The sequence below is a fragment of the Aspergillus brunneoviolaceus genome, assembly GCF_003184695.1.
Source record: "Aspergillus brunneoviolaceus CBS 621.78 unplaced genomic scaffold BO95scaffold_34, whole genome shotgun sequence".
Taxonomy (NCBI): Eukaryota; Fungi; Ascomycota; class Eurotiomycetes; order Eurotiales; family Aspergillaceae; genus Aspergillus; species Aspergillus brunneoviolaceus.
In genome coordinates, this window is record NW_020290764.1 from 373,179 (window position 1) to 396,756 (window position 23,578).

The 23,578-nt window shown below is 53.0% G+C and overlaps 8 protein-coding genes across 8 annotated transcripts; 4 read left to right on the forward strand and 4 right to left on the reverse strand.

Annotated features, from left to right (window-relative positions):
• Positions 1-153: 153 nt before the first annotated feature.
• On the forward strand, positions 154-1,782 carry BO95DRAFT_442893 (60S ribosomal protein uL10). The gene is made up of 3 exons (XM_025586549.1): positions 154-410; positions 470-539; positions 598-1,782. The coding sequence occupies exons 1-3, from the start codon at positions 237-239 to the stop codon at positions 1,290-1,292; spliced, it is 939 nt and encodes a 312-aa protein (XP_025442296.1). The 5' UTR covers positions 154-236; the 3' UTR covers positions 1,293-1,782.
• Positions 1,783-2,134: 352 nt separating this feature from the next.
• Positions 2,135-3,854, forward strand: BO95DRAFT_442896 (uroporphyrinogen decarboxylase HEM12). The gene is made up of 4 exons (XM_025586550.1): positions 2,135-2,214; positions 2,270-2,311; positions 2,409-3,332; positions 3,397-3,854. The coding sequence occupies exons 1-4, from the start codon at positions 2,160-2,162 to the stop codon at positions 3,468-3,470; spliced, it is 1,095 nt and encodes a 364-aa protein (XP_025442297.1). The 5' UTR covers positions 2,135-2,159; the 3' UTR covers positions 3,471-3,854.
• BO95DRAFT_442897 (cytosine deaminase) lies at positions 3,487-4,471 on the reverse strand. Its single transcript, XM_025586551.1, has 3 exons — positions 4,183-4,471; positions 3,748-4,013; positions 3,487-3,601 (listed from the first exon to the last, which is right to left on the reverse strand). The coding sequence occupies exons 1-3, from the start codon at positions 4,339-4,341 to the stop codon at positions 3,580-3,582; spliced, it is 447 nt and encodes a 148-aa protein (XP_025442298.1). The 5' UTR covers positions 4,342-4,471; the 3' UTR covers positions 3,487-3,579.
• Positions 4,472-10,985: 6,514 nt separating this feature from the next.
• BO95DRAFT_431967 (SLC26/SulP family anion transporter) lies at positions 10,986-13,673 on the forward strand (the record flags this gene model as incomplete). The annotated part of the gene is made up of 4 exons (XM_025585032.1): positions 10,986-11,286; positions 11,342-11,487; positions 11,545-12,088; positions 12,151-13,673. The coding sequence occupies 4 exons, from the start codon at positions 10,986-10,988 to the stop codon at positions 13,671-13,673; spliced, it is 2,514 nt and encodes an 837-aa protein (XP_025442299.1).
• Positions 13,674-14,032: 359 nt separating this feature from the next.
• On the reverse strand, positions 14,033-15,194 carry BO95DRAFT_496552 (ankyrin repeat domain-containing protein; the record flags this gene model as incomplete). The annotated part of the gene is made up of 1 exon (XM_025590864.1): positions 14,033-15,194. The coding sequence occupies one exon, from the start codon at positions 15,192-15,194 to the stop codon at positions 14,304-14,306; it is 891 nt and encodes a 296-aa protein (XP_025442300.1). The 3' UTR covers positions 14,033-14,303.
• Positions 15,195-16,197: 1,003 nt separating this feature from the next.
• mfs56 (putative MFS multidrug transporter) lies at positions 16,198-18,794 on the forward strand. The gene is made up of 8 exons (XM_025580536.1): positions 16,198-16,623; positions 16,687-17,026; positions 17,088-17,100; positions 17,152-17,187; positions 17,252-17,648; positions 17,704-17,811; positions 17,870-18,477; positions 18,535-18,794. Exons 1-8 carry the CDS (start codon positions 16,281-16,283, stop codon positions 18,574-18,576), a joined length of 1,887 nt encoding a protein of 628 aa, XP_025442301.1. The 5' UTR covers positions 16,198-16,280; the 3' UTR covers positions 18,577-18,794.
• BO95DRAFT_413861 (EMC6 family protein) lies at positions 18,779-19,397 on the reverse strand (the record flags this gene model as incomplete). Its single annotated transcript, XM_025584298.1, has 3 exons — positions 19,276-19,397; positions 18,935-19,165; positions 18,779-18,892 (listed from the first exon to the last, which is right to left on the reverse strand). Exons 1-3 carry the CDS (start codon positions 19,348-19,350, stop codon positions 18,779-18,781), a joined length of 420 nt encoding a protein of 139 aa, XP_025442302.1. The 5' UTR covers positions 19,351-19,397.
• Positions 19,398-19,964: 567 nt separating this feature from the next.
• BO95DRAFT_133994 (RNA-binding protein VTS1) lies at positions 19,965-22,387 on the reverse strand. Its single transcript, XM_025580537.1, has 3 exons — positions 21,460-22,387; positions 20,126-21,402; positions 19,965-20,061 (listed from the first exon to the last, which is right to left on the reverse strand). Exons 1-3 carry the CDS (start codon positions 21,959-21,961, stop codon positions 20,005-20,007), a joined length of 1,836 nt encoding a protein of 611 aa, XP_025442303.1. The 5' UTR covers positions 21,962-22,387; the 3' UTR covers positions 19,965-20,004.
• Between the last annotated feature and the right edge of the window lie 1,191 nt (positions 22,388-23,578).

Below are 23,578 nucleotides of genomic sequence, written 5' to 3' on the forward strand. Positions count from 1 at the left end.
CGCGAGTGCGACACCGCATGCGACACCGCCTACTCCAAGCAGGAGCTGGAGCTAAGCGCGGAGCGGGGCCCACGTGACATATCGGCTAGCGAGGCCACAACCGAGTAAAGATTTCCTAAAATCCGCGGCGCGATTGTTTCTTCGATCCTTCAACGTTTCGATTTATTCGGACAACAACAACTTCAACAAATTTTCCCTTGCCCTTAAACAGCCTTTCTTCAGCGAAATAAGGAGAAATGGGGGGCAAGTCTGCTACCAAGGCCGCTTACTTCGAGAAGCTCAAGGCCCTTCTCGATGAGTACAAGACCGTCTTCATTGTCGGTGTCGACAATGTCAGCTCCCAGCAGATGCACGAGATCCGTGTCTCTCTGCGTGGTGAGGGTGTCGTCCTGATGGGTAAGAACACCATGGTAAGTCTCTCGTTCCCCTGCCGTCAATTGGCCGTCGCATATTAATGGTGTAATCAAAGGTCCGCCGTGCCATCAAGGGCTTCGTCACCGACAACCCGGAGTACGAGCGCCTGCTCCCCTTCGTCAAGGGTAGGTCATGATCCATACGTCTGCGATGAGGAGCTAGGAAGCTGACTGAGACGCGCAGGTAACGTCGGTTTCATCTTCACCAACGGTGACCTCAAGTCCACCAAGGAGAAGATCCTGGCCAACCGTGTCGCTGCTCCCGCTCGTGCCGGTGCCGTTGCCCCCGCTGATGTCTGGATTCCCGCTGGTAACACCGGTATGGAACCCGGTAAGACCTCTTTCTTCCAGGCTCTCGGTGTCCCCACCAAGATTGCTCGTGGTACCATTGAAATCACCACCGATCTGAAGCTCGTTGAGGCTGGTGCCAAGGTCGGCCCCTCCGAGGCCACCCTGTTGAACATGCTCAACATCTCTCCCTTCACCTACGGTATGACCATTTCCCAGGTCTACGACCAGGGTCAGACCTTCGGTGCCGAGGTTCTCGACATCGAGGAGTCCCAGCTCCTCGATGCCTTCAGCGCTGCCATCAAGACCATCACCAGCATCTCTTTGGCCGCTAACTTCCCCACCCTTCCCTCTGTCGTCCACTCCGTGGTCAACAGCTACAAGAAGGTTCTCGCTGTTGCCATCGAGACTGAGATCTCCTGGCCCGAGATTGAGGAGCTCAAGGACCGTATCGCCAACCCTGACGCTTACGCTTCTTCCGCTCCCGCTGCCGCCGCTGCCCCTGCTGGCGGTGATGCCCCCGCTGCCGAGGCCCCTGCTGAGGAGGCTGAGGAGTCCGACGAGGACATGGGCTTCGGTCTTTTCGACTAAGCGTCTCGCGTCTAGTTTGAACGTGACATGCACACCATGTTTTAGATATCTTTCTTGCCAGTCTTGACGATTGGATGAATGAAATGATTTTCATGGTCATGAATGTTGTGATCCTTCTCTCATCTACATAATGGAACGTAGTCTACGCTCCATTATATGATGAATCAACAAAGGTGAGCTTTTTTTTTGAAATCTGTCTTTCACGCACACTCTCCTTCGGTGGATGATGATCCTTTTTAACTCGTAGCTACGGCTTTGAAGATCAAAAACAGCAACAACTTACACTCTAATTTTTTGCTGACACCTTTGTTACCCTTTCACTTTTTGTTACTCACGTTCTTGAGGCAACCTGAAGGCTAACATCAATTGAAAATAGGTCTGCGTTGGTTCGTCGTAGGACGTAAAGCCAGCTTCTCGATCCACACCTTGAATGAGTGTCTTGCCAAAGTCTATGTGTAGGTTGAGTGATGCGCTTGTAGAAGTTTAGGAATATTGGGATATCTATTTCTGGAGGTCTAGGTCCTACGACGGGAGTGGCCGCAGCATGGTGTATGGAAGCTTTATAGCTAGCAATCAAACATCTAATTCGAATTCTCTTGTGCATGCCCCTTAATCACAGTTCTCACCCTATACTTGTAATTTGAAGACGAGCTCCTGAGTATGTCGAACCTGCGATCCAGCCTCGGGTCTTTTGGCGGATAATTTACTCACACTGTAACTTAGTTAACTAATTCTACTCCGCGTAGTCAGCGGTGATCAGCCGATTGGCGGCCCGAGGCACCGAGCGGCAGGACCTGCGCATGTCATGGAAACCCCTCCTTCCCAAGGTCCCCTCTTCCTCTTCTGTAAAATACCTTTGCAACCAAAATGCCCGAACAGTTTGCACCATTGAAGAACGACCTCCTGCTGAGGGCCGCCAGAGGTAGCCTTAACTGCAAATACATGCTCATCATCGAAGCAAGCTAACTCTCCACTAGGCGAGGAGGTTCCTCGTCCTCCGATCTGGGTCATGCGGCAAGGTACGCATTCCCCCTCCATCCTCCAAATCAAGGACCTGCGGCTGGAAGAAGAATGTGCAGTAACAGTCACTAACCTGGGTGGCTCATTCTGCTACAGCTGGTCGTTACCTCCCCGAATACCACGAAGCGAAAGGCAACCGCGACTTCTTCGAATGCTGCCGCAGCCCCGAGATTGCGTCCACATTGACTCTCCAGCCCATTGAGCGGTACGCCGGACTCATCGATGCCGCCATCATCTTCTCCGACATCCTGGTGATCCCCCAGGCCATGGGCATGCAGGTGGAGATGGTCGACAAGAAGGGCCCGCACTTCCCGCAACCGCTGCAGTCGCCGGACGACGGACAGTACGAGAAGGTGATGCAGAAGAAGGTGGACGTCAAGGCTGAGCTGGACTACGTCTACAAGGCCATCACGCTCACCCGCCACAAGCTGGCCGGCCGGGTGCCGTTGATCGGCTTCTGCGGAGCGCCCTGGACCCTGCTGTGCTACATGGTCGAAGGTGGAGGTACGAAGCTCTTCGTGCAGTCGAAGAAGTGGATCTACAGATACGCCGAGGAGTCCAAGGCTCTGCTGCAGAAGATCGCCGAGATCTGTGTCGAGTACCTGGCGCTTCAGGTCGAGGCCGGCGCGCAGCTGGTGCAGGTGTTCGACTCCTGGGCTGGGGAGATGTCGCCCGTGGCCTTCAGCCGGTTCTCTCTCCCATACCTGCGCTACATCTCGCAGAATCTCCCAAAGAAGTTGACGGAAATGGGTCTGGAACCTGTCCCGATGACGGTCTTCGCCAAGGGGGCTTGGTTTGCTTTGGAGGATCTGTGCGAGTCTGGCTACAACGTTGTCGGTCTGGACTGGCTGCATGATCCCGCCGAGGCCAAGAAGATTGCGAACGGTCGTGTGACGCTCCAGGGCAATGCTGATCCGGGTGTTCTTTATGGTACCCGCGAGGCCATCACCGAGGCCGTGGAGACTATGGTCCGCGGCTTCTGGCCGGGCAAGAAGGGCTGGATTGCCAACTTGGGACACGGTGAGATATATCCCGGTCTGGATGTTGAAGCTTCGCGTATACTAATAATACTGGTGGTGATTAGGCATCACTCCGTTCGTCAATCCCGATGACCTCAAATTCTACTTCGAGGAAATCCACCGCTTGACGGCGGCTTAAGATCGTCACTTGAAGTGGGTATGACTCATTTGCTCTCTTGTTGACTATATATATACGTATTGGATACCTCCGCTGCAGCGTATCTGCAAAATCCTTTTCTCGCGGTGACTCAGACGGCAATGTCCTCGTTCCTGTTTGGTCCCATATAGTCAGACTGGGCATTTCTTACCAGAAATCAAAAAGTGGCGGAAGTGTGTGATAGAAAAAGGGGGGAAAGAAATGATACCATGCTCCCAAAAAATGGAAAGACAAAATGGAAAAGCAAGTTCCAACTTACCAGAGCTCCGGCTTGTCCTTGACAAAGTCCTCCATCAACTTCTTGCACTCTTTGTTATCCAAGACCACCACTTCCTTCCCACGGTTGAGAAGGTATTCCTCCCCGCCCATGAAGTTCTTGTTCTCGCCGATGACGACGCGCTTCACCTTGTAGAGAATGCAGGCACCGGTGCACATATCGCATGGCGACAGGGTGGTGTACATGGTGGCACCTTCGTAGGCCGAAGCGGGCAACCGACCCGAGTTCTCAAGCGCAGACATCTCAGCCTAATTGCAATTTATTGAAAAGTTAATTCGCAAGCTCCTGCAGCTCAGCTACGTCATCATGCAAGGGCAGGCTGCTACTACAGTAAAACCACCCAACGCGACAATTTGATGTAGTACACGAGCTTGTCTGTCCAACCAAGAAAGAAAAAAACCCAACGCGGAAACCTACATGCAAAACGGCGCTGCCCTTCTGGACGCGCATATTGTGACCGCGACCGAGGATCTTGCCATCCTTGGACACCAGGGCAGCTCCAATGGGGACACCTCCCTCGGCCAATCCCTGCTTGGCCTCCTCGAGAGCGGCGATGAATCCGGGATCGGTTTCCATGGTGGATGGTGGTGGTGGTGGTTGTGGGGGAAAAGGGAGGGGGACGAGTGTCACTTCTGACAGCAGATTAGGAAAAGGAAAAAGAGAACTTCTGGAATCCGGAGATTCAAGATTAAGATTTGACGATAATCTTTAACCGAGCACTACGTACGGTCGTCGGTAACCTATCTTTCCTCCCCCCCTTCTGGCCTTATCTCTTTCCGCTTCGGTCTGCCGAGCCCGGGAGTTGGGGTTCTATTACTTCATCGTATCTGCCAAACTGCCGAGAGCCCCGGGCTCGGGTTGTATGGTTACTTATCCGTGAACTTGGGTGTCGTGACCTCGTTATTGGTAGAAGATTGGTGGACTTAGGTGAATACTTGCGAATGTGCTCGCTACTAAGTGGAATTGCTTGGGGAATCTTTTCATTTATGTTTCGGCGTCGAGGAACTGATTACGCTATTTGCTTGGTGTACAATACAGTAGAATTATAATTCACAAGTCCGGGATGAGCCTTGGAGATCCACTGTAGATGGAATTGCTATTGGACATCACTTTTTTTTCCCCCAATTAAACAAGCGCAGACCCTTTGTTGTCATTTCTTGAAGCTCATGTGTATTTTCTCTTGTATCTTTGCTCATTCCTTTGCCAGGTTGTTATGTCTGTGGATGCGAGAATAGTGAGGCAGAAGCTGGTCCTCCGTTTGAGAAACAACAGACAGATCACAATCAACTACACCTCAGAGGCCACGGCGGCATCTGCAGTCAATGGGCAGACAAGAGTTTGTAGTAGCCGCCGCGTCTTGTGTGAAATGGTCTTTGCACCTCCCCTGAGTGTCTCACTCCCCACTGCCCATGAAGAAGTTTTTGTCCCCAGTGGGAGTGGGACGAAGACGGACTACTGAGAGAAACAAGACTAGTCAAGCTCTCGCTCCGCAACAGCATGATTGATCTTCTAGGGCAAGCGAGGCGGAGGTCAAGGCTGATATCGCGGCTCAAGGCATGTCAAAGTCAAGCTTCAGAATGTGCAACCTTGGGACGTGAGCATCCTCAAGGATGCTGAAGTGTGTGGTCATTCGAGTCAAACCCGTTGGTCGATCCGGTGAAGGGCTGAGGATCTCTAAGTTGGCATGAAAGGATTCTGTTTTGTCGTCTTGTGCAGGTCGTTTCATGTTAAGGTATCTGGGATCGTGGATGTGCGGTAGGTCATTGAGTTCAAAGAGTCCTGTGGCTTGCGTGTTAGCCCATGTCATGCTAGATGATGTGAGGCTCTAATAGTGGGCTATGCATACTTCATGTAGTCGCAGGACGACTTGAGATTGGGGAAGTCTTATACCTCTGTTGCTTGAGCTTGAGACTTGGATTTAGATTTGATTTGTTGTGAAGGTGGTTTGCACAAACAATGTTATTGGCGACGCCGCTATGAGATTGTAAGGGGTGCTAAGCAAAATGGACTCCCTGCTTCAGAGAAAGTCGTTGCCTCGGCCATTCCAAGACCTGTTGTGCTGTCAGGATAAACTGTCAAAGTGGTCGATATTTCTTTGGTGCCTGGTATCACAGGTTTGGCATAGTGTATAATGCGCAACGATCTTAGAGAGGGTATTCGTATCTCACTGAGTTGAACAGCTACTCAGCTGCTTCGCGATGGGATTATGTAGAGACAGTAGACTATGCGAGACACCGTGTGGACTCGGACGAGAAGCAGAGAACCACAGTAGGAAGAAGTCATTTTATAAGACTACTCGTGTGAATAGGCTAGCTAGGCTAGGGCTCGGGTAGGTGGCAGTGCTCTTTTTCCATTTAGAGTCCTTCCTGTGCATTCGGTATCGAACACAGTCTCTCTCTATGTGCTAGAGGTCATGTGCCGATCGACGTTGGAGGAGTGTCCGAGTGGTTGTCATTGCGAGAGGGAAAAGTTTGGTATCCACATATCATTAGGAATAGTTTAGTATCTACACAGCATTGAGAGAATAACGATTTAGCAGCGCGACAAAGGAAGAACACTGACTGAGCACCCGGACTGAAGAGAGGCATCTCTACTTCTTAGATTGGGGCTATGGCAACGATAGAGGCCAGGTCTTGCGACCACCGCATCCGTGCGAACGCACGCTCGACATGTGGCTGCTGGAGCGGGCCTACTTCTGTCTCCTCTGGATTTGGATTTGTTGCAGATAGGTGCTCTTCATACATGCTCGGTAATCACCATCGCTTAGCATCTCCCAGCGCCTCCTGTCTCGAAAAATTGCGTCAGCATTAGAGAGACAGCTGAGAATTCAAAGGAATCAACTAAGGGAAAAAACCACCCCCTCACTATCGCCGCTGATGTCAAGTCCAGCAAGAGTGGCATTTTTTTTCCATGGCAGCTCAAAGCTACACAGTAGACCTTGCCTGCCGGCAGCTGAAAAGAACGGGGGTTCGGGCTTTATCTCATTAGCTGACGCTTGCGTGATTGTATAATGGGTATGAGGACAGTCAGCAATATAAGAAGCGAGATTAGCAGCCAATTACACCCACAGCCACACACACACGCATGGTAATACGAATGCTGCAACCCGATTGAGAATCACACAATATTTGTCTTTGTGAGGTGTGATGCTAGGAAGAGCGGCCTCTCCGGGGGAAGGAAGGCGGTTTTCTCCATGTATATTGCTTTTTGAACGAGCGAAGGATCGATCACCTTTTGTCTTTGTTGTTTGTATGTGTGGTTGGGTCTTATTACTTCAACGGCTGAGAGAGATTTGCAGGCCGCTTTGACCTTTCTTTCGTCCCCCTCTGGTTTGATGGCATACATTCGTTACCTTGCTGGCTCTTGGACAAAGATAGGAGTCTTCTCCGATAGCTCCGCGGATGTGAAGATGATGAAATGAGTGGCATGGATCATGCAGACCGTTCAGAACTCTCGCTAAGCGAGCTCCTTCGGTGGCGTAACCGTGCTGCGACTGGGTAGTTCGAGATATTGGATGCATGTTCGCTTACTCAGTGGACGGCACGATTTTTGTCCTTTCATGCCATGCTCTTGTTGGAGGATGGGGTCCTTGGGAGACGTGCCTTCAACTTTCTTCATGTCGGCTAGACATGGCTGATAGGCAAGTCCCCGGTTACTGGATGCGAACGAGCGAGACGAGATGGAGTGACAGGGATTGGCCTGCAGTGGCTCCTGCTCAAAAGTTTCTTGTTACATGCTATATTGTGACCAAGCCGGTGGCAATGGACCCTTCTCGTATGCTCTGTATAACACAGGTGAGTTGACCCACGATCCTGCCATGAGCAACTAGATCGGCATTGGCTATAAGATTTTCTCTCTTCTCCGTCATCTCCGAGGAACAATGCTGCCGGGCATTTCTGGCCACTGCCATGATCGCGGCAGGTCATCTAGATCGCCAATCTGAGTTGAAGACGCCATCCTTGGCTGTGATGTGCCCGGGAACCCTGAACCGCGGCTGCTACGGCTTCATCCTAGTTTAAGCCTCGCATAGCTGATCATGCGAACGATGGTAATACCATCCAAGCAATTGCGGGAGCTGATCGTAGTGGCTGGCACGCCACCTAGATGTCGATGTAGCGCCTCATCCACAAAGTTTGGGGCACATAGAGACCTCTGGTGAGTTCAATAAGGAAAGACGTCTCGTGTCCGACAAGCCTTTATTGAAGTTCACCTTCCCTGGCTAGCGTCTTCCAAGAATTGGTAGTATAGGAATCACGAAGGGGGTCAGGAAGTATGTTTACATAGGGCCATGGAAGCGAGCTCCCAGTCTTTGAATTGAGGTATGAGGATTGGGATGTCGTGATCGCGAGACGATACGGACTCATCGGGAAGGAATACGATATATCATGGATGATGTTGGAACATGGTCCGAGATCGGGGGAGTGTGTTTCTTTTTTGTTCTTATTTTATTCTATTCTATTAGTCTGTTCTTCGTGGCAACTGCAGTAGTCTGTTCCTTTCGGAGTGGCCCCTTGATATTAGCGTTGTGGCGGACATACCGCCATGAAAACTCAACCAGGATGGCCCATCAGATATTACTCAATAGTTAATTAGACTGCATATTGAAATCTTACTTTTAATTTGACTAGGCGGTTTGACAGGTTCCCATGGTGGAGCAAGCGCGGGCGTCGGAGAGAAAAAGCTTCGATCTCAAATTAAGAAATCCGAGGAGATGGGCGTGGTTTGGATATACGAGGTCTGTAAGTGGATCATTGGCAACTCCAAGACCTGCGAAAAGGGAATATCAAGCTATGGCTGCATGGCTGCCACGCTCCGAAGCTGAAATCTGTCCAATGGCCTGGTGTCTGCAGAAGGTGACCACTCGGTAGATTGTATAGCCAGCATGTCACCACGATAAGATTGATGGCGCAATACTGGGGCGTAGAAGCAGCTAAGAAGGCCCTGCAGCAGTCAAGAGAACTGGACTATGGTGTGATTGGCATAAATATTGCGCAAGAGTGAGGGTTTCTGGGGGATTATTGGAGGAGCAGCATGAGGTTGCCCAGCTTCATATAGTACCTTTTACTGAGGACCTAGTACTCCGTATACTTTGGTTAGTGTACTTAGCAGCTTAGCACGTCCTCTTCGGGCTCGTTCTCCGAGAGAGAGAGATTGAGAAGGATGCTTGCTCGTCGACCGAACGAGAAGAATGATCAGCAGCAGCAGCAGCAGCAACAGCCCCCTGGGTCAATCAGACGAGCGAAAAGCACAGACTGAGGCTCGACAGGGGTAGGGGTACGTACGTACTTCCAGAAAGTACGTACCCTCTTCCGCACGTGCCAAGACCAATCGGCAAAGGGAAGCGAAGGAGGTGTTTGGGAGAAGTTGAGAACAGTCTTCGTGTGTTACAAGTCTGGTGACCCAGAAGGTTGCCATGTGCTAATCTGTAATGTGTAAGAAGCAAACAGATTAAGACAGCAGCCACCAAACTCTCAGTCCTTCAGAGGTCTGAGGTCAATACATTTGCAGTAGCTACTATAGTCTAATAATCACAGCAGCGCAGCAACACGAGAGATTCAGTCAGTCACTCGTCATGGCGAACCCACACGTGGGCCTACCCTAAGATGGAAGGTTTTCACCATCAACCCCTGCGATGGCGTGTTCTGCCGCGGCTCCCATTGGTTTTGGCCTGTCCACCGCAGTGAGGGTCGCCATCTCCCTGGGTCTTCGCTGATTGGTGATAGCCTGGAGTCCTGTGAAAATCTCCTCGGTCGGCGGGCGGTCTGCCTTGGCAATAATTATCAGATGGAGACTTTTCCCACTTCGACTCTCCATTCCACTTCATCCACTCCATCCTCTCCATCACCTATCACTTTCTTTACTCTCGTCATGTTGTCGTTTCGTGGTCTCTCCCAGATTTGTCAACTTCTGTCCTTTGATTCCTTTCATCCGGTTCATGAGTTATTAAGAGATCTACACGAGGTGAAATCTGCGGTACTGCCGGGCGGATAAAGTTGCCCACGGTTAGCCATGGGCCCCGCCGGTGGGCGGAAGCGTTGCAGCTCCACGGCTCATCGTCATCTTCGTCGCTTCCAGACCACACGCACCCCCCCCCTGCAACCTCCCCGGGCTAGGAACCCACTCAAAACGATTCTCTTACGCCAGCTTGGTTTCTGACAAGCTTGTCCCTCCTGGTGCCTCTCTAGACTAGACTACTGCCATGTACGGAGTATGCGCGATGCAGATGTGGTGAAGGATCTCCTCGGGGCCTGCAGTAATTCCCAGACGGCTCCCTCGCCTGCCTCTGTTCCTTTGCCCTTGGGCGATCCCTAGGTGGATCAGCTGCCTTCATCGCCTGCGTGTTCCCTGTGTTCGGCTTGCTGTTGGGATGGTTTCCACGTCGGACGATGTTAATTTGTCCTTGGTCTACCGCCGTGTATCCTAGTGCCTCCCCGTCCCCATGTCCGGTTACCTCTTGGGGCCTGTGCTAGTGGTGATGATCGACTTGCATCAAATTCCACGGGCGACGAAGAGTCGTGTGTCACCCACTTCTCTCTGACGACGCCATCCACATAAAACTGCCGCAGTTCTCCCTTTTTTGTTTCCCGGATTTATAGATATCCATCCGTGCTTCCTCCCCTCTTCTCCGTGGACATTCCGCGCGGCCCTTCGGTCCTCTTCCAAAATAGTTGTTGCATAGTCCCAGTCCCCGCGGTGCGCCACCCAAGCCACACAACCACTCAATCTATCGGTGAAGTGCGAACTCTTGGAAGCCAGTCCAGGCCTATTAGTGGGATCTAGGTGCTGGTTGTCATCTTTGGCCCTTGATTTAGCTTGATCTTTAGCTTTGTCTTGTCAATCCATTGTCCGGTTTAGATCCCGAGCTTGGACGCCTCGGGTGGGCAGGTTTGATATTTCGCGTTTGGAGCTCCCGATCACGACATCGTTTCTTGGCTTTCCGATCCCCATTTTAAGCCCACTTTGTTCCCGCCTCCACCACGGACTACTACGACTATATTATCTCACTCCCCAAGTCTGCTGGGGTCTTTGATCGATATCCCTGGAGGCTGACCTTGTTCATAAGACACTGGAGCCCATTTCTCTCATTTTTTTATTACTTCTGTGAAGCGTTTTTATCTGCTACACCCAACAGAGCCCTAGTGGTCTAGTGGTTCCGGGCACTTTCTAGCCCTACTTCATAGAACTCGCCGGTATCGCCACCCGAGTCGACCACAACGAAGATGTCGAAAGACTTCACAACCAAAGTCGGTCAGGGGTTGGCCAAGGGTCTCGGCATCAAACAAGCCTACCGAGATCCCTTGGGCGCTCAAGCAGATCCGGTCACCAGAGGCGAATCTACCTTTTCCTACGGCACGATTGACACCTATTCCTATCTGGAGCAGGAACCGACGACTGCCGAATGGTTCAAGGAGATCACTCCTAGCTGGCACGATGTAGGCCGATACTTCTACAGACTATTTCCATTCCTGTCTTGGATCACGAGGTACAACACACAATGGCTCATAGGTGATTTGGTTGCTGGTAAGCCACTCATTCAAAAACGACGACTTGATCGGGGCCTAACGGGGACATTCAGGTATCACTGTGGGCGCTGTCGTCGTTCCTCAGGGGATGGCATACGCTAAGCTGGCTGAACTGCCTGTTCAATATGGTCTCTATTCGTCTTTCATGGGTGTCTTGCTATACTGGTTCTTCGCAACCTCCAAAGATATCACCATCGGTGTATGTTCCTCTGCATTGCATTTGAAATCATGGCGTGCCTAATGTTCTCTCATATAGCCCGTTGCCGTTATGTCTACCTTGGTTGGAACCATCGTCCTCGACGCCGAAGACAAGTACCCGAATATTCCGGGACATGTCGTCGCATCGTGTTTGGCTATCGTCAGCGGTGGCATCGTTTGTGCTCTAGGATTGCTTCGCCTCGGATTCATTGTGGATTTCATCCCATTGCCCGCCATTTCTGCTTTCATGACGGGTTCAGCTCTCAACATCGCCTCCGGTCAGGTCAAGAACTTGCTAGGCGAGTCGGCCTCGTTCTCCACCCGCGATGCAACGTACATGATTATCATAAACTCGCTCAAGCACCTGCCGTCCGCTGGTATCGACGCTGCTCTGGGAGTTACCTCTCTGGCCATGCTGTACATGATTCGCTCCGCTTGCAACTTCCTTGCTCGCAAATACCCCCAAAAGGCCAAGCTTTGGTTCTTCGCGTCGACTTTGCGTACGGTCTTTGTGATTCTGTTCTACACCATGATCAGTGCTGCCGTCAATCTGCACCGCAAGGATGACCCTATGTTCAACGTTATTGGCAATGTCCCAAGAGGTATTTTCTTGCCTGACTATAGTTGATATCTCTAGAACTGACGATGTTCTTTACGCCAACAGGTTTCAAAGACGCCGGTGTTCCTCGTGTCGATTCGGAAGTCATTTCGGTTTTCGCCAGCCAACTTCCTGCCTGCGTCATTGTCCTACTGATCGAACACATCGCTATTTCGAAGTCCTTCGGTCGTGTCAACAACTACACCATCGATCCATCCCAGGAACTCGTCGCTATTGGTGTCACGAACTTGCTCGGTCCTTTCCTGGGTGCTTACCCTGCCACTGGATCTTTCTCGCGCACTGCCATCAAGTCGAAGGCTGGTGTTCGGACTCCACTGGCCGGTGTCATCACCGCTATCGTTGTGCTGCTTGCTATCTACGCTCTGACAGCCGTCTTCTTCTACATTCCACAGGCTGCTCTTTCTGGTGTCATTATCCATGCCGTTGGAGATCTGATCACTCCTCCCAACACCGTCTACCAATTCTGGCGCGTCTCACCTATCGATGCGCTCATCTTCTTCATTGGTGTCATCGTCACCGTTTTCTCATCCATCGAGGACGGCATTTACTGCACCATCTGTGTCTCCGTGGCTGTGCTTCTGTTCCGTGTCGCTAAGGCTCGTGGCCAGTTCCTCGGCCGCGTCACCATTCACTCAGTCATCGGCGATCATCTTGTGCAAGGCGATGGCAAGTATGGCCCGGGTAACAACAGCAATTCTCCTGATCGTGATGAGGAGGGTTCTCGTCGCTCAATCTTCCTTCCCCTCAACCACGCTGATGGCTCCAACCCCGAGGTGGGTTTGGAACAGCCCTACCCTGGTATCTTCATCTACCGGTTCTCCGAGGGCTTCAACTACCCGAATGCGAACCACTACACCGACTACCTGGTCCAGACCATTTTCCGCGAAACACGACGCACGATTCCGTTCTCCTACGAGCAGCGCGGCGACCGTCCTTGGAACGACCCTGGCCCTCGCAAGAACTCTGCCCAAGAGGAGCAGCGCTCGCAACGGCCCCTGCTTCGTGCCGTCATTCTCGACTTCTCTTCCGTTAACAATGTCGATGTGACCTCCATCCAGAACTTGATCGACGTGCGCAACCAACTGGATCTCTACGCCTCCCCTCGCGCTGTGCAGTGGCATTTCGCTCACCTCAACAACCGGTGGACCAAACGGGCACTGGCTGCCGCTGGCTTCGGCTTCCCGACCCCCAACTCTGACAATGGATTCCACCGCTGGAAGCCGATCTTCAGTGTGGCCGAGATCGAAGGCCGGTCGTCCGCCGCCGCTCACGCCGAAATGCTTAACAACCAGCACGCCCAGCACGCCGCGCAAAAGCGTGATGAGGAGGACGGTATCAAGCACGAAGGTCACACGACGATGCGGGAGACTCACGGTGTCGAGGAAGGCTCGGACATCGGCAGCGTTCCCGAGGACAAGTTGCAGCATGACCTGAACGACAGCAAGGCGTACCGCAATCGGCGCAAGGTGGCCGTGGTGCAGGGCATCAATCGGCCCTTCTTCCACATCGACTTAACTAGTGCCCTTGAGAGTGCTCTTGCCAACGCGCCACCTGAGGAACTCGAGTGAAGCCTCTTATAAAGAGAAGGGAGAAAAAGAAAACAAAAAAGAAGGACTCCCTGGATGGAGCTTTTCTTTCAACATGAACATACTTACACTGGATGATATATTGGCATTTCTGTCCTTTGACTTGAAGATAGCGATTTGTTTGGACGTGCGGATTTATTGTGATAATTCTTTCGGTTTCTTGGTCAAAGCTATACCCCCTGATGTCACTTGGATTGTATATAGATGGAACTAATTGAGGGTGGAGGAACATGATCTAATGCACATTTTTGACGAGATTCTTCGTTTTTCATGTCTAGAGTTGGGTTCGCGTGTAGCTGTTTTGTGGCAGAAGCTAATATGGCTTCCTATGTTGTTGTACCCTGGTAATGCTTGAGCCGTACTTGATGGACTGAACATATGGTATCCAGCATACTTACTATGAAGGCCAACAATAGTAGCCTTCTTATTCTAAAATATACACAGACCCTGCGGAACCCCAGGGACGAAGAAGCTGGTGGTCCCTGGGATCAAATAAGCTTAATAACGACAGGCTAACTGGCTCCACCTTGACCCCGATCTGACCAACCCCCCCTCATATTCATTCACACAGCCATCCACTCCCACAACGCCGGCGTTGTGCTCAACCTGCCGTTAAAGCTGCGCGATCTCCCCGTGGCCTCGCGAGACCGCCATCCGCGCGGCCGTCCACATCTTATTCCCGGATCGCATCGCCACATCCGCCCCGGCATCCAGCAGCAGCCGCACAACCTCCAAATGGCCGCCTTCCGCCGCGGCCGCCAGCGCCGTGTAGCCCTTGTACTGGCCGCCGGGGGCGTTTACCTCCGCGCCGGCGGCCAACAGCCGTCGCACCGTCGCGCGGTGTCCCGCCCACGCCGCGCCCTGGAGTGCCGTGACCCCCTGATACCGGACCGCGGGGGCGTTCACCTCGACACTGTACGGATGCTGCAGTAACAGCTCTACGATGCCGTCGTGGCCCTCACTCGCCGCCGCCTGCAGCGCCGTGCGGCCGCGGTTGATGGCCGGGCGCGCGTTGACGTCCGCCCCCTGCGCCAGCAGCCACCGCACCACCGCGGCATGGCCCCCCTCCGCGGCAGCCTGCAGCGCCGTGCGCCCGTTGTACTTGTGCGGTGGCCGGTTGACCTCCGCGCCCGCCGCGACGACTAGATGGCGCACGACGCCGAGGTGGCCCGCCCCCGCCGCCAGGACCAGCGCCGTTCGTCCGCCGTTGTTGCCGCCGGGGAGGTCGACGGCGGCGCCGGCGGATAACAGGGTCTCGACGATGGCTAGGTGGCCGTTGAGCGAGGCCGCTTGCAGCGCGGTGTGGCCGTAGTAGCCTCGTGGGGGTCCGTTGGGGTTCTGTGATGGCTGCTGCTGGGTTAGGAGGTGCTTCACGAGGGGTAGGTCGCCTTGCGCGGCGGCGAGTTGCAGTGGGGTCCAGATGTTCTCGTCGTCGTCGTCGGCGGCGGCGGCGGCGGCGGCGGCGGCTTCTGATTCTAAGGGGGGAGGTTGGCTTTGGTGCATTTTCTTGGGAAGAGGTGGGAGTCTTGGTGTGGTTGTTTCGTGTTTACGCTGCGAGTATATGTGTTTTTGGTTTCACTTGGCAGAGTCCTGGGATAGGATGCTGACAGGCTTGGAGCTGACCAGGGCTTTTAGTTCATTGGCTCAATTGGTGTGGCCATGTGCTACGCTACGGTGATAATGCGGGGTTTGGGTGCACCATCTGTCGCCATACTGTCTAGTCTTCTCCGACGGAGGTCCGAAGGTAGTCAATGTCATGCAAGATAAGAGATAGAGCAGCGCACGGCGCGTGGTCAGATATGTCAGTCATCGCCCTAGCTCGACGTTTCTTATAGGGATATTATAGGTATTGATTTCAGTTCTGTGGTGCAGTAGCAGAAATTCCGCGAGGGTCTTGGGCTGACTGCTGAGATAGACGTCGTATGGCCATTTCATTCCTGTTATTGCTTGACCTTTCTCATTCTACTCGACCAGGAAATCAAAGCGAGATGTGTCAGGCGGTGGTCTGCATTGATGAATGAGACTGCTGTACATTACGCGCTTGACGATGTCGTGTGGTCTCAGCAGCTAGACACAGGCTGCAGTCTAGAAAAGTCATCGCGACTGTGAGTGAAGTCGAGCGGCTTAGGCTGTGGCTGAAACGAGGCTGACGCTCTGCGAGATATAACTTATTGGCTGTGCAGCCATCATGTCGAGGCCCAGGTACAAGACTCTGGGTGTAAGACAGTGGCTGCCTGGAGACTCAGGCGCAAAGCGGCTGAGATCAAGCCTTTCGCAACCCTTGCCGGTTCTGGAAAGGCATGCGGGTGAATCAGATGCCGTCCGTGACACCTGCCCAATCGGGAGATTCCAGCACCAGCCCAGCTACCGAGCTCATCTTCCCGGCATCGCCACGAATCTCGTTGCAAGCTCGCAATACTGACTGTATGGAGTCATGTCGAGGTGGTTTGCTCCAAGGAGCTTCGTGCCAGCAAGGCAAGACACAGGCTGCCTATATAAGTGCTGCTTCCTACTTTGATACTTGCAATTTGACATAGAGAAACTAGGGTTTCATTCTTCCAGTACCCCAACGAGGACCTATTGTATGAAATGATCATTACAGCCATCAGATATTTCCGTCAGAAACGGCATGGCTCGACTTCCCGTCCGGCAAAGCAGCCATGTCTGCATCGCTCACAAGGACACCATCACGAGTTAGCTACTACTGGCAATGAAGACCTTGAGTCCTCGGCGCATAAGTCGACCGCCGACTCAGCTGAAGTGCTCACTCCTACAGACCACCATGAGAATTGCAGTATCTGCCATGAGCAGAAGCGCCAGCGGCGCATGTATCGACTGAGACTCATCGCCGGTCTCTCTCTGCCTTTCATCTTGTCCACCCTGGACTTGACTATTGTGGCCACTGCAACCACCGTCATCGCATCGCACTTTGGTAAGTGTTCCTTCTCATTAAGGTCTGGGACATTGGTAGTCAGGTTCTGATCCTGAACGATAGGTCAATTCGATGAGTTGAACTGGATCGTCACGGCCTTCAGCCTGACATCGACGACCTTTATCCCGATTTTCGGTCAGTTAGCCGACGTCTTTGGGCGGCATTGGGTGCTGCAGACAGCGATATTTCTTATGCTCGTCGGGAGCGTGCTGTGTGCGGCGGCGCAGACGTGGGGGATGCTGCTGCTCGGCAGGGCGTTGCAGGGCACCGGATCCGCCGGGTTGGGGAATTTGATCATGATCATCCTGGCGGATAAGGTCTCGTTGAAGGAGAACGCAAGGAACAAGTCGCTGTTCACGCTTGTTGGAGGTGTGGGCTATGCGGTGGGGCCCATTGTTGGAGGGTATGTTCTCTCTCCCTCTCTGTGCTCTTCTGGGCGCGGTTCGCTAACCACTGAGGGTCAGGTACCTAACTCAAGTGAGTCTCATGGATTCACACTGATGTGAAACAGCTGCTGACAGTGCGAAGACGAACTGGAGATACTGTTTTGTGGTTCCCATCCCGGTAAGTTGAGCAAGATTTTTTTGATTTGATTTGGGAAGTGCAGCTGTGCTAACTAGATAGTAAGATTGCTGCACTGAGCCATATTCTGGTCTATGTGTTGCTACGACATGATCTGGTCGAAGGGTCCATGTTCAAAAAGGGCTCTAGATGGTCATCTGTGCTCCCGGCTCTTGCGACGGTGGATCTCGGAGGATCGATTCTCTTTATCTTTGGGGTGGGCCTCATCATCCTGGCGACCACCTGGGGAGGTGCGGCATACTCGTGGTCGTCACACCAGGTTCTGGCGCCGTTGATCGTGGGCTCAATATGTTTTGTGGCATTTGTTCTATACGAGTATCTGCTCGAGCCAGGCAGATTGTGTGCCAGAATATTCCCCAGGCATGTTGCAGTCCTGCCATACAGTCTTTTTGAACGAAGAGACACGATCTGGCTGGCGATACTGAACTTTGCGACGGGAGCAGGTAAGGCTGGCATATTTCACTCGTAACTGCGTGGCAGTCGCTGACACTTTATCAGCGTCTTACTCCATCTTCTATTTCATCAGCATCTACTACTTCCTCGTGGCAGGATACTCCACGTCGAAGTCTGGACTCGAGCTTCTATACTACATTCCCGGTCTAGGAGGTACAGCGTCTCTCCTCCGCCCCATACCGCTGATCGATGCACTAACAGTATGACTCAGGAGGCGTCTACTGTGCCGTATACATGTGCAACATTTTCCCCCGACAGACCTTCTTCCCTCTCACCTTGGGTGCAGTCCTCAGCACCCTCGGGCTGGCGGTGATCTCTTACGCCATCAGCGCCGAGAACACCAGTCTTCTCAGCGGCATGATGGTCGTCACCGGCGCGGGCATCGGGTTACGGCTGGTCCCCTCCTCGCTGCACACCGTGGGCGTCTGGCCCGAGAGGATCGCTCCCGCCATGTCCCTGATGCAGGTCTCGTTGCCGTTCGGCGGCACCATCGGCCTGACCATCATGACCAGCGTGTTCAACAACAAGTTCGGTGACTCCGCGGCCGTCCAGGGACTTGGGGATGGCGGCACGCCGCTGAACGTCCACGACCAGAGTTCCCTGTCCATGCTGGATGGGCTGTCGGCTGCTGCACAAGAGGCGATCCGGGCGGCAGGGAAGGACGCGATCATGTGGGCATTCATCGCGATTCTCCCGATCATGGGAGTGAGCTTGCTGACGGGGCTGATCATGGGGAATGTATGGGTCAACGTCGTAGAAGATGGGGGCGAAGCGCGAAGCGAGGTGATCCACGTGCCCTATCTCTGGGCCGTAGCCAAGGTGAGTCCATCCCCCCGTTGTGCTTATGGGAAGCGCAATTACTCATACTCAACGCAGGGCAATCTGAAGTCTTACAAACAGACCAGCAAGCCTAGATGACACCCAGCCGAGCAACTTACATAGGCACATACAAACATTATAGAACAACCGAACTATAAACATTCATTAGATAACTTCCCCCATTTTTCGATTCTACCCGACCGATATCCCCTCCACACCCAATCAGCGTGGCTAGCTGCTCACACCCCGGGCCTCCGCACCCCTGAACAAAGCCCCATTCCCCAACCCCGTAAACAAGAAATCATCGCAAAACCCCCCCGACACCCGCCCACCCCAACACAAACCCCGACAACGCCTCCCCCAGCACCCCACCCCCAAACCAAACATCCCGCCACGCCGCCCGCCGCACCATCTTCTTCGCCGACTTGTCAGCGGTACTGCTGCTGGTGGTGGAGACACCCCGCACAATCCCCCGCTCATCCAGCCCCAAGACCTCCCCCTGCGCGCCCGCAAAATACATCCCGGCGCCCCAGCCCCGGGACCGATACAGCACCAGCGCGTGGAACAGCGCGGACACGACCACCGTGCCGAGGAAGTAGAAGGCGAAGCCCGTCGCCGACTGCAGCGAGAGGATCCCGGCGGTCAGGCCTAGCAGGAAGGCGGTCACGCTGTGGAGGGAGGTGAGGACCTATTTTTTCCAGAGGTGGGTTAGCATGCATGGTACGGTACGGGGTGGAGGTGGAGGTGAAGGTGGAGGTAAGGGAAAGGAAAGGAAAGGAAAGGAAAGGGCTGGCTTACCCGGTTGTTGTGGGCGAGGGACTCCGAGACGAGGGGGTTGATTAGGAGGGAGAGTTCTTGTTTTGTGGGGGGCATTTTGAGTGTATATTCCGCCCCGTTTGTGGGAAGGTAGAGGGGTTTTTTTTGTAAAAGGTTGATGGGGTGTGGGATTGAGGCCGTGGGTGATGGTGGTGATGGTGATGATGCTAGCGAGTTGGGGATTCTGCCGCTTCTCTCCGCTTAGCTATCAGCTAAGCTACCGAGTCAGTGCTAGCTATCAATAGCCATTCCGCCGATTAAAGCTACATTCTACAAAGTAACAGATTACTTCCAAGTACCAATACTATACAGTATCATTCATCCTTGTCTTTTAAAGAAGTATCTACAGACCAAATCCAGTCAATTCCCTTTGTCCAATTATCACATTAACATCCTATCCGTCATAACATCGACACCCTTGAGACACAGCCCCAAGCATGTCTGCATCAACATGGAAAATACAGCAAGAAAAAAAAACCAATCAACTGGGAAACAGCTTCTCATGTTCCATTACTAGACAACTTCCTCCCAAAGATTCATGCCGATATGAGATCGCTCATAGGTTCATTTCGGATCCTGCCACTTATGCCCAAAGCCAATCTAGGTCAATTAATGCAATAGAGAGAATGTAAGCAGAAAACGTCGTTCAGTTCAAGAGGGAATGAATGAGTGGAATGGTTGGGATAGTCGCATGCAATCCCTGCGTTTCGTTCAAGCGATGTTGTCGAGCTTGCCGTCGGCCTTGGCTTCGCGCACTTGCTCAAACACCTGTTTCAGGTGGTCAGCTTTCTGCCTGTTGTCTGCTGCTATTGGATCTCCAAGTAGAACTCACCTTTAACATCTTGTTGCGAGCACCAAGAGCATTCACGCCACGCTCCTCCAGAGCCTTGTCGTTCAGCTCAACCAGCTCCGTCCACTTGAGGTCCTTCAGGTTCTCAGTGTACTTGTGCAACCGGAGCGATCTCAGCCAGCTGGGAATATCCTTCAGCAGAGCCGGGTCCGTGGGATCCTCTGGCGGCTTCGAGCTGCCCCGACGTCCGCGCGGCGACCGACCACGAGCCACCTCCGAGTGGTCCGAGAGGTAGCCTTCGTGGCCGCCCAACCCAAACTGTCCCATGCCTAGCGCGCTCAGCCCATTACCCATGAGCGGGTTGTTGGGATCGTACGCAGCGAGAAAACCGTTGTTCTGAGGGGAAGTGAAGTTCATGTGTCCCAGGCCACCGCCCTGCATGGCGATTCCAGGCGACGTCGGACGAGAACGGTGACCAGCCATGGCGGCGTGCTGTTGCGCCTGCAGAGCGGCCAGCTGCTGAGCATTCAACAACTGATTGGCCATGAGCTGGTTGGGAGTGGGAAGTCCTGGGCTGGCCAGAGGCGGGGGACCCAGGTGGCTGACCGAGCTCTTGCCCTGGCCATCGTTCGAGCGGGCACGGCGGTACTTGCGAGCATCGTCGAGTGCGATCCGATTGTTCACGGTCGACAAAGCAGCCAATTTCATCGCTGTAGCGTTAGCCACCATATCGGCCTGCGAGTTCTGCGGAGGGTGCTGCGCCTGCTGCCCAAATGTAGCCGTCATCGGGGTGTTGGTCATGGAAGCCCAGCTGGCATTTCCAACATTGTAAGGAGAGAGCAGAGGGGCATCGATTTCCGGAGCGGGGATGGTGGCCGTCTGGGTGGGCAAGGGTGAACGCAGGCTGGAGGGGTTCTGGCTGAATTGACCCATCGGCTGCTGGCCCGAGGAGGACTTGGGTCGAGCAATGGGAGGCTGAGGTTCCGAGCCGCGCTGCACCCAGGGAGAGACGGGGGGCTGGCCCAGGTTGTCGGTGGTGTTGTCCGGGGCTGAGATGGTCGGCGCAACGAAGGAAGTGCGGTCCCCGAAGACAGCGCTGTTCCGGTTGGAGGGAGGTGCATTGCCTGTCTGCTGGGTAAACTCAGCTTTCTTCTTGGCAATGGCGGCCGCCGCGTCAGGGAACATGGCGTTGATGGTCGAGGAGTCGAGTCCGGAGTTGCGCTTAGCGCCCGGGGAGGGGGGCGGACGGCCCAGAGAGTTTCGAGAGCTGTCCACGTTCAACTTGGCCATGGCATCGTTGAGTCGATTAGACATAGCGTCTGTCGCGAACGTCATAGATAAGCCATTGTACCCATACTGTGCGGAAATAGACATACCTTTTTCTCCGAAATTGGCCGGGGACAACAAGCCCGACATGGGGTGGCTCTTAGCCATCTGCTGCAGAACCTGGATGAAGAAACGAATCTGCACCTGGGTGGTTTGCTGCAGAAGAGCATAGAGCGCAGCGGTCCTTTCCGCCTCACTGAGCACGCGGAACCATTGTTCGATGGCACTAAGCTCGTCCTTGAAGTCCTGATCCAAGGTAGCGGCGGCCATTTCCTCCAGGGTGGTCTCGTACTGGTCAATGTCCGCCAGCCATTGCTGAGCCGCGCGGTCCAAGGGATCCTCGGTGTTATTCGAGTTTTGCGACTGCTGGTTGAAGAAAACCTCGGATGAAGGACGGATGCTGCGGGAGGACAGCGGAGACGGGAATCCCGACATGTCGGCCGATGCTCGCAACTGATGTGACCCTAGGTTTCGAGAAGAGGAAGGCGGACGAAGGCTAGACTTGGAAGCTTCCGGAGTGCTGTTGCGGTTACCGATGATGTGGCTGGCCATAAGTGAGCAATGAGTGGTGGTTGTCTCGATAATAAGGAAGGTCGCGGTCGGAGAGGAGATGCTGGGATCTCCCTGGATTTTTTCCTCGCGGGGTTCGGATGAATAATAGATACAGAAAGAATAATATTACTGCAAAACACCTGCAGCACCTGCTGAGTTTGCGTAAAACCGACGAATGTTTCGAACTTTTTATCGAGTCCTTTTTTTTGGTTTTTGGCTCCTTTGCCCCAAGCAATTTCACCCTGTGCCGGTACTTTGAGAGCAGACAAGGAGGAAGCGAAATGACCGATCTCACTAAGGATGGAGACCCTTGGTGGAAGCGTGATAAGGCCAACGGCGTAAATGTTCTGGACAGAGAGACGATTTGGGATGCACAGACCAGTCCAGTGGCTGCACTACCCGATTCAGATTCTTAGGGGAAGAAGAAACCAATCGAATCGTAAGAGCATCAACAAGGGAGTCGGAGTGTGAATAAAGGGGGGTCGAGGGGGGGGAGATAGAGTCGACCGGTGAGGGGGTGGGAGGATGGAGAGAGGGGAGAAATTGATCGGAAGGTGAAAACAAGAGAGTGAGGGTGAGAGAGAGAGAGTGAAAGTGAGAGAGAGGCTCAGTCAGACAGAGAAGAGAAACAAGGCCAGAGAAGCAAAGCGTCGGTTGGACAAAGCGGCGAGAGTTTCCGGATCTTGATTAGTTTTTTTTTTTCACTTGTGGGTTTTCCGTCGACTGCAACTCCTTCGTTCAACTTCTTTTTTCCCCTTCTTTTTTTCTTTCTGGAATAGTACTCTTTTTTTTTTTTCTCTTCAAACGAAAGTATGTCAGGAGTCTTTTTAATTGTGTAATTGCAATAGTGTGTCAAACACAACAGGCAAGTAACAGATCCTGAAGCATCAAAAGGGAAGGGAAAAAAAGAAGGGAAAAGGAAAGTAGATATAAAAAGAAACAGATAGTAGTGGGGGGAGGCGTCGAGTTAGAAGAGGAGAGAGATAGTAGGAAGCAGAGGGTAAATATGTAGAAGAGGGCAGCAGCAGCAGCAGCTCTATGGAAGGAGGGTCTGAAAGTACAGTACTGACAGTAAATACAAGCAAGCGGGCAAAAAAAAAAAAAAGTCACTGGACTGAGTTGACCATCCATCCATCCATCCTCACTTCCCTCCCCCTTCTCGGCTTTACTCTCTCTACTTAACCAACCAGCATCACTTTTGATCCAGAAGCATAGTACTATTCTTGCTACTATATCAACCTATATCGTATCCGAGTCCCTGCGAACAAGCTAACTGCCCTGAAACCTGAAACCTCCCGCCAGTATCCGTGCCTCCTGTCTTCCTGAAACTAAACCGACTGGTCTGGCCGCTTAGTGCCATGTCCTCCTGTTAAGTTGTTATTCTTATTATTGCCTGTAGGGTCGGTTGCCTTTCTTCCCTTCATTGTTATCGTTCTTGTTCTTACCTTATCACTATCCTTATGATTATCGGAAACATGATAAACAAAAAAAAATCATTCCTTTTTCTTTGATCCTGGCACCCTTGCAATTCCTCGAATCTTTCTAAACATGGATTAGGCACACCCTTTGCAACGCTATCTGACCATCCACAATCCATATACCCCCTCTCTCCTCCCC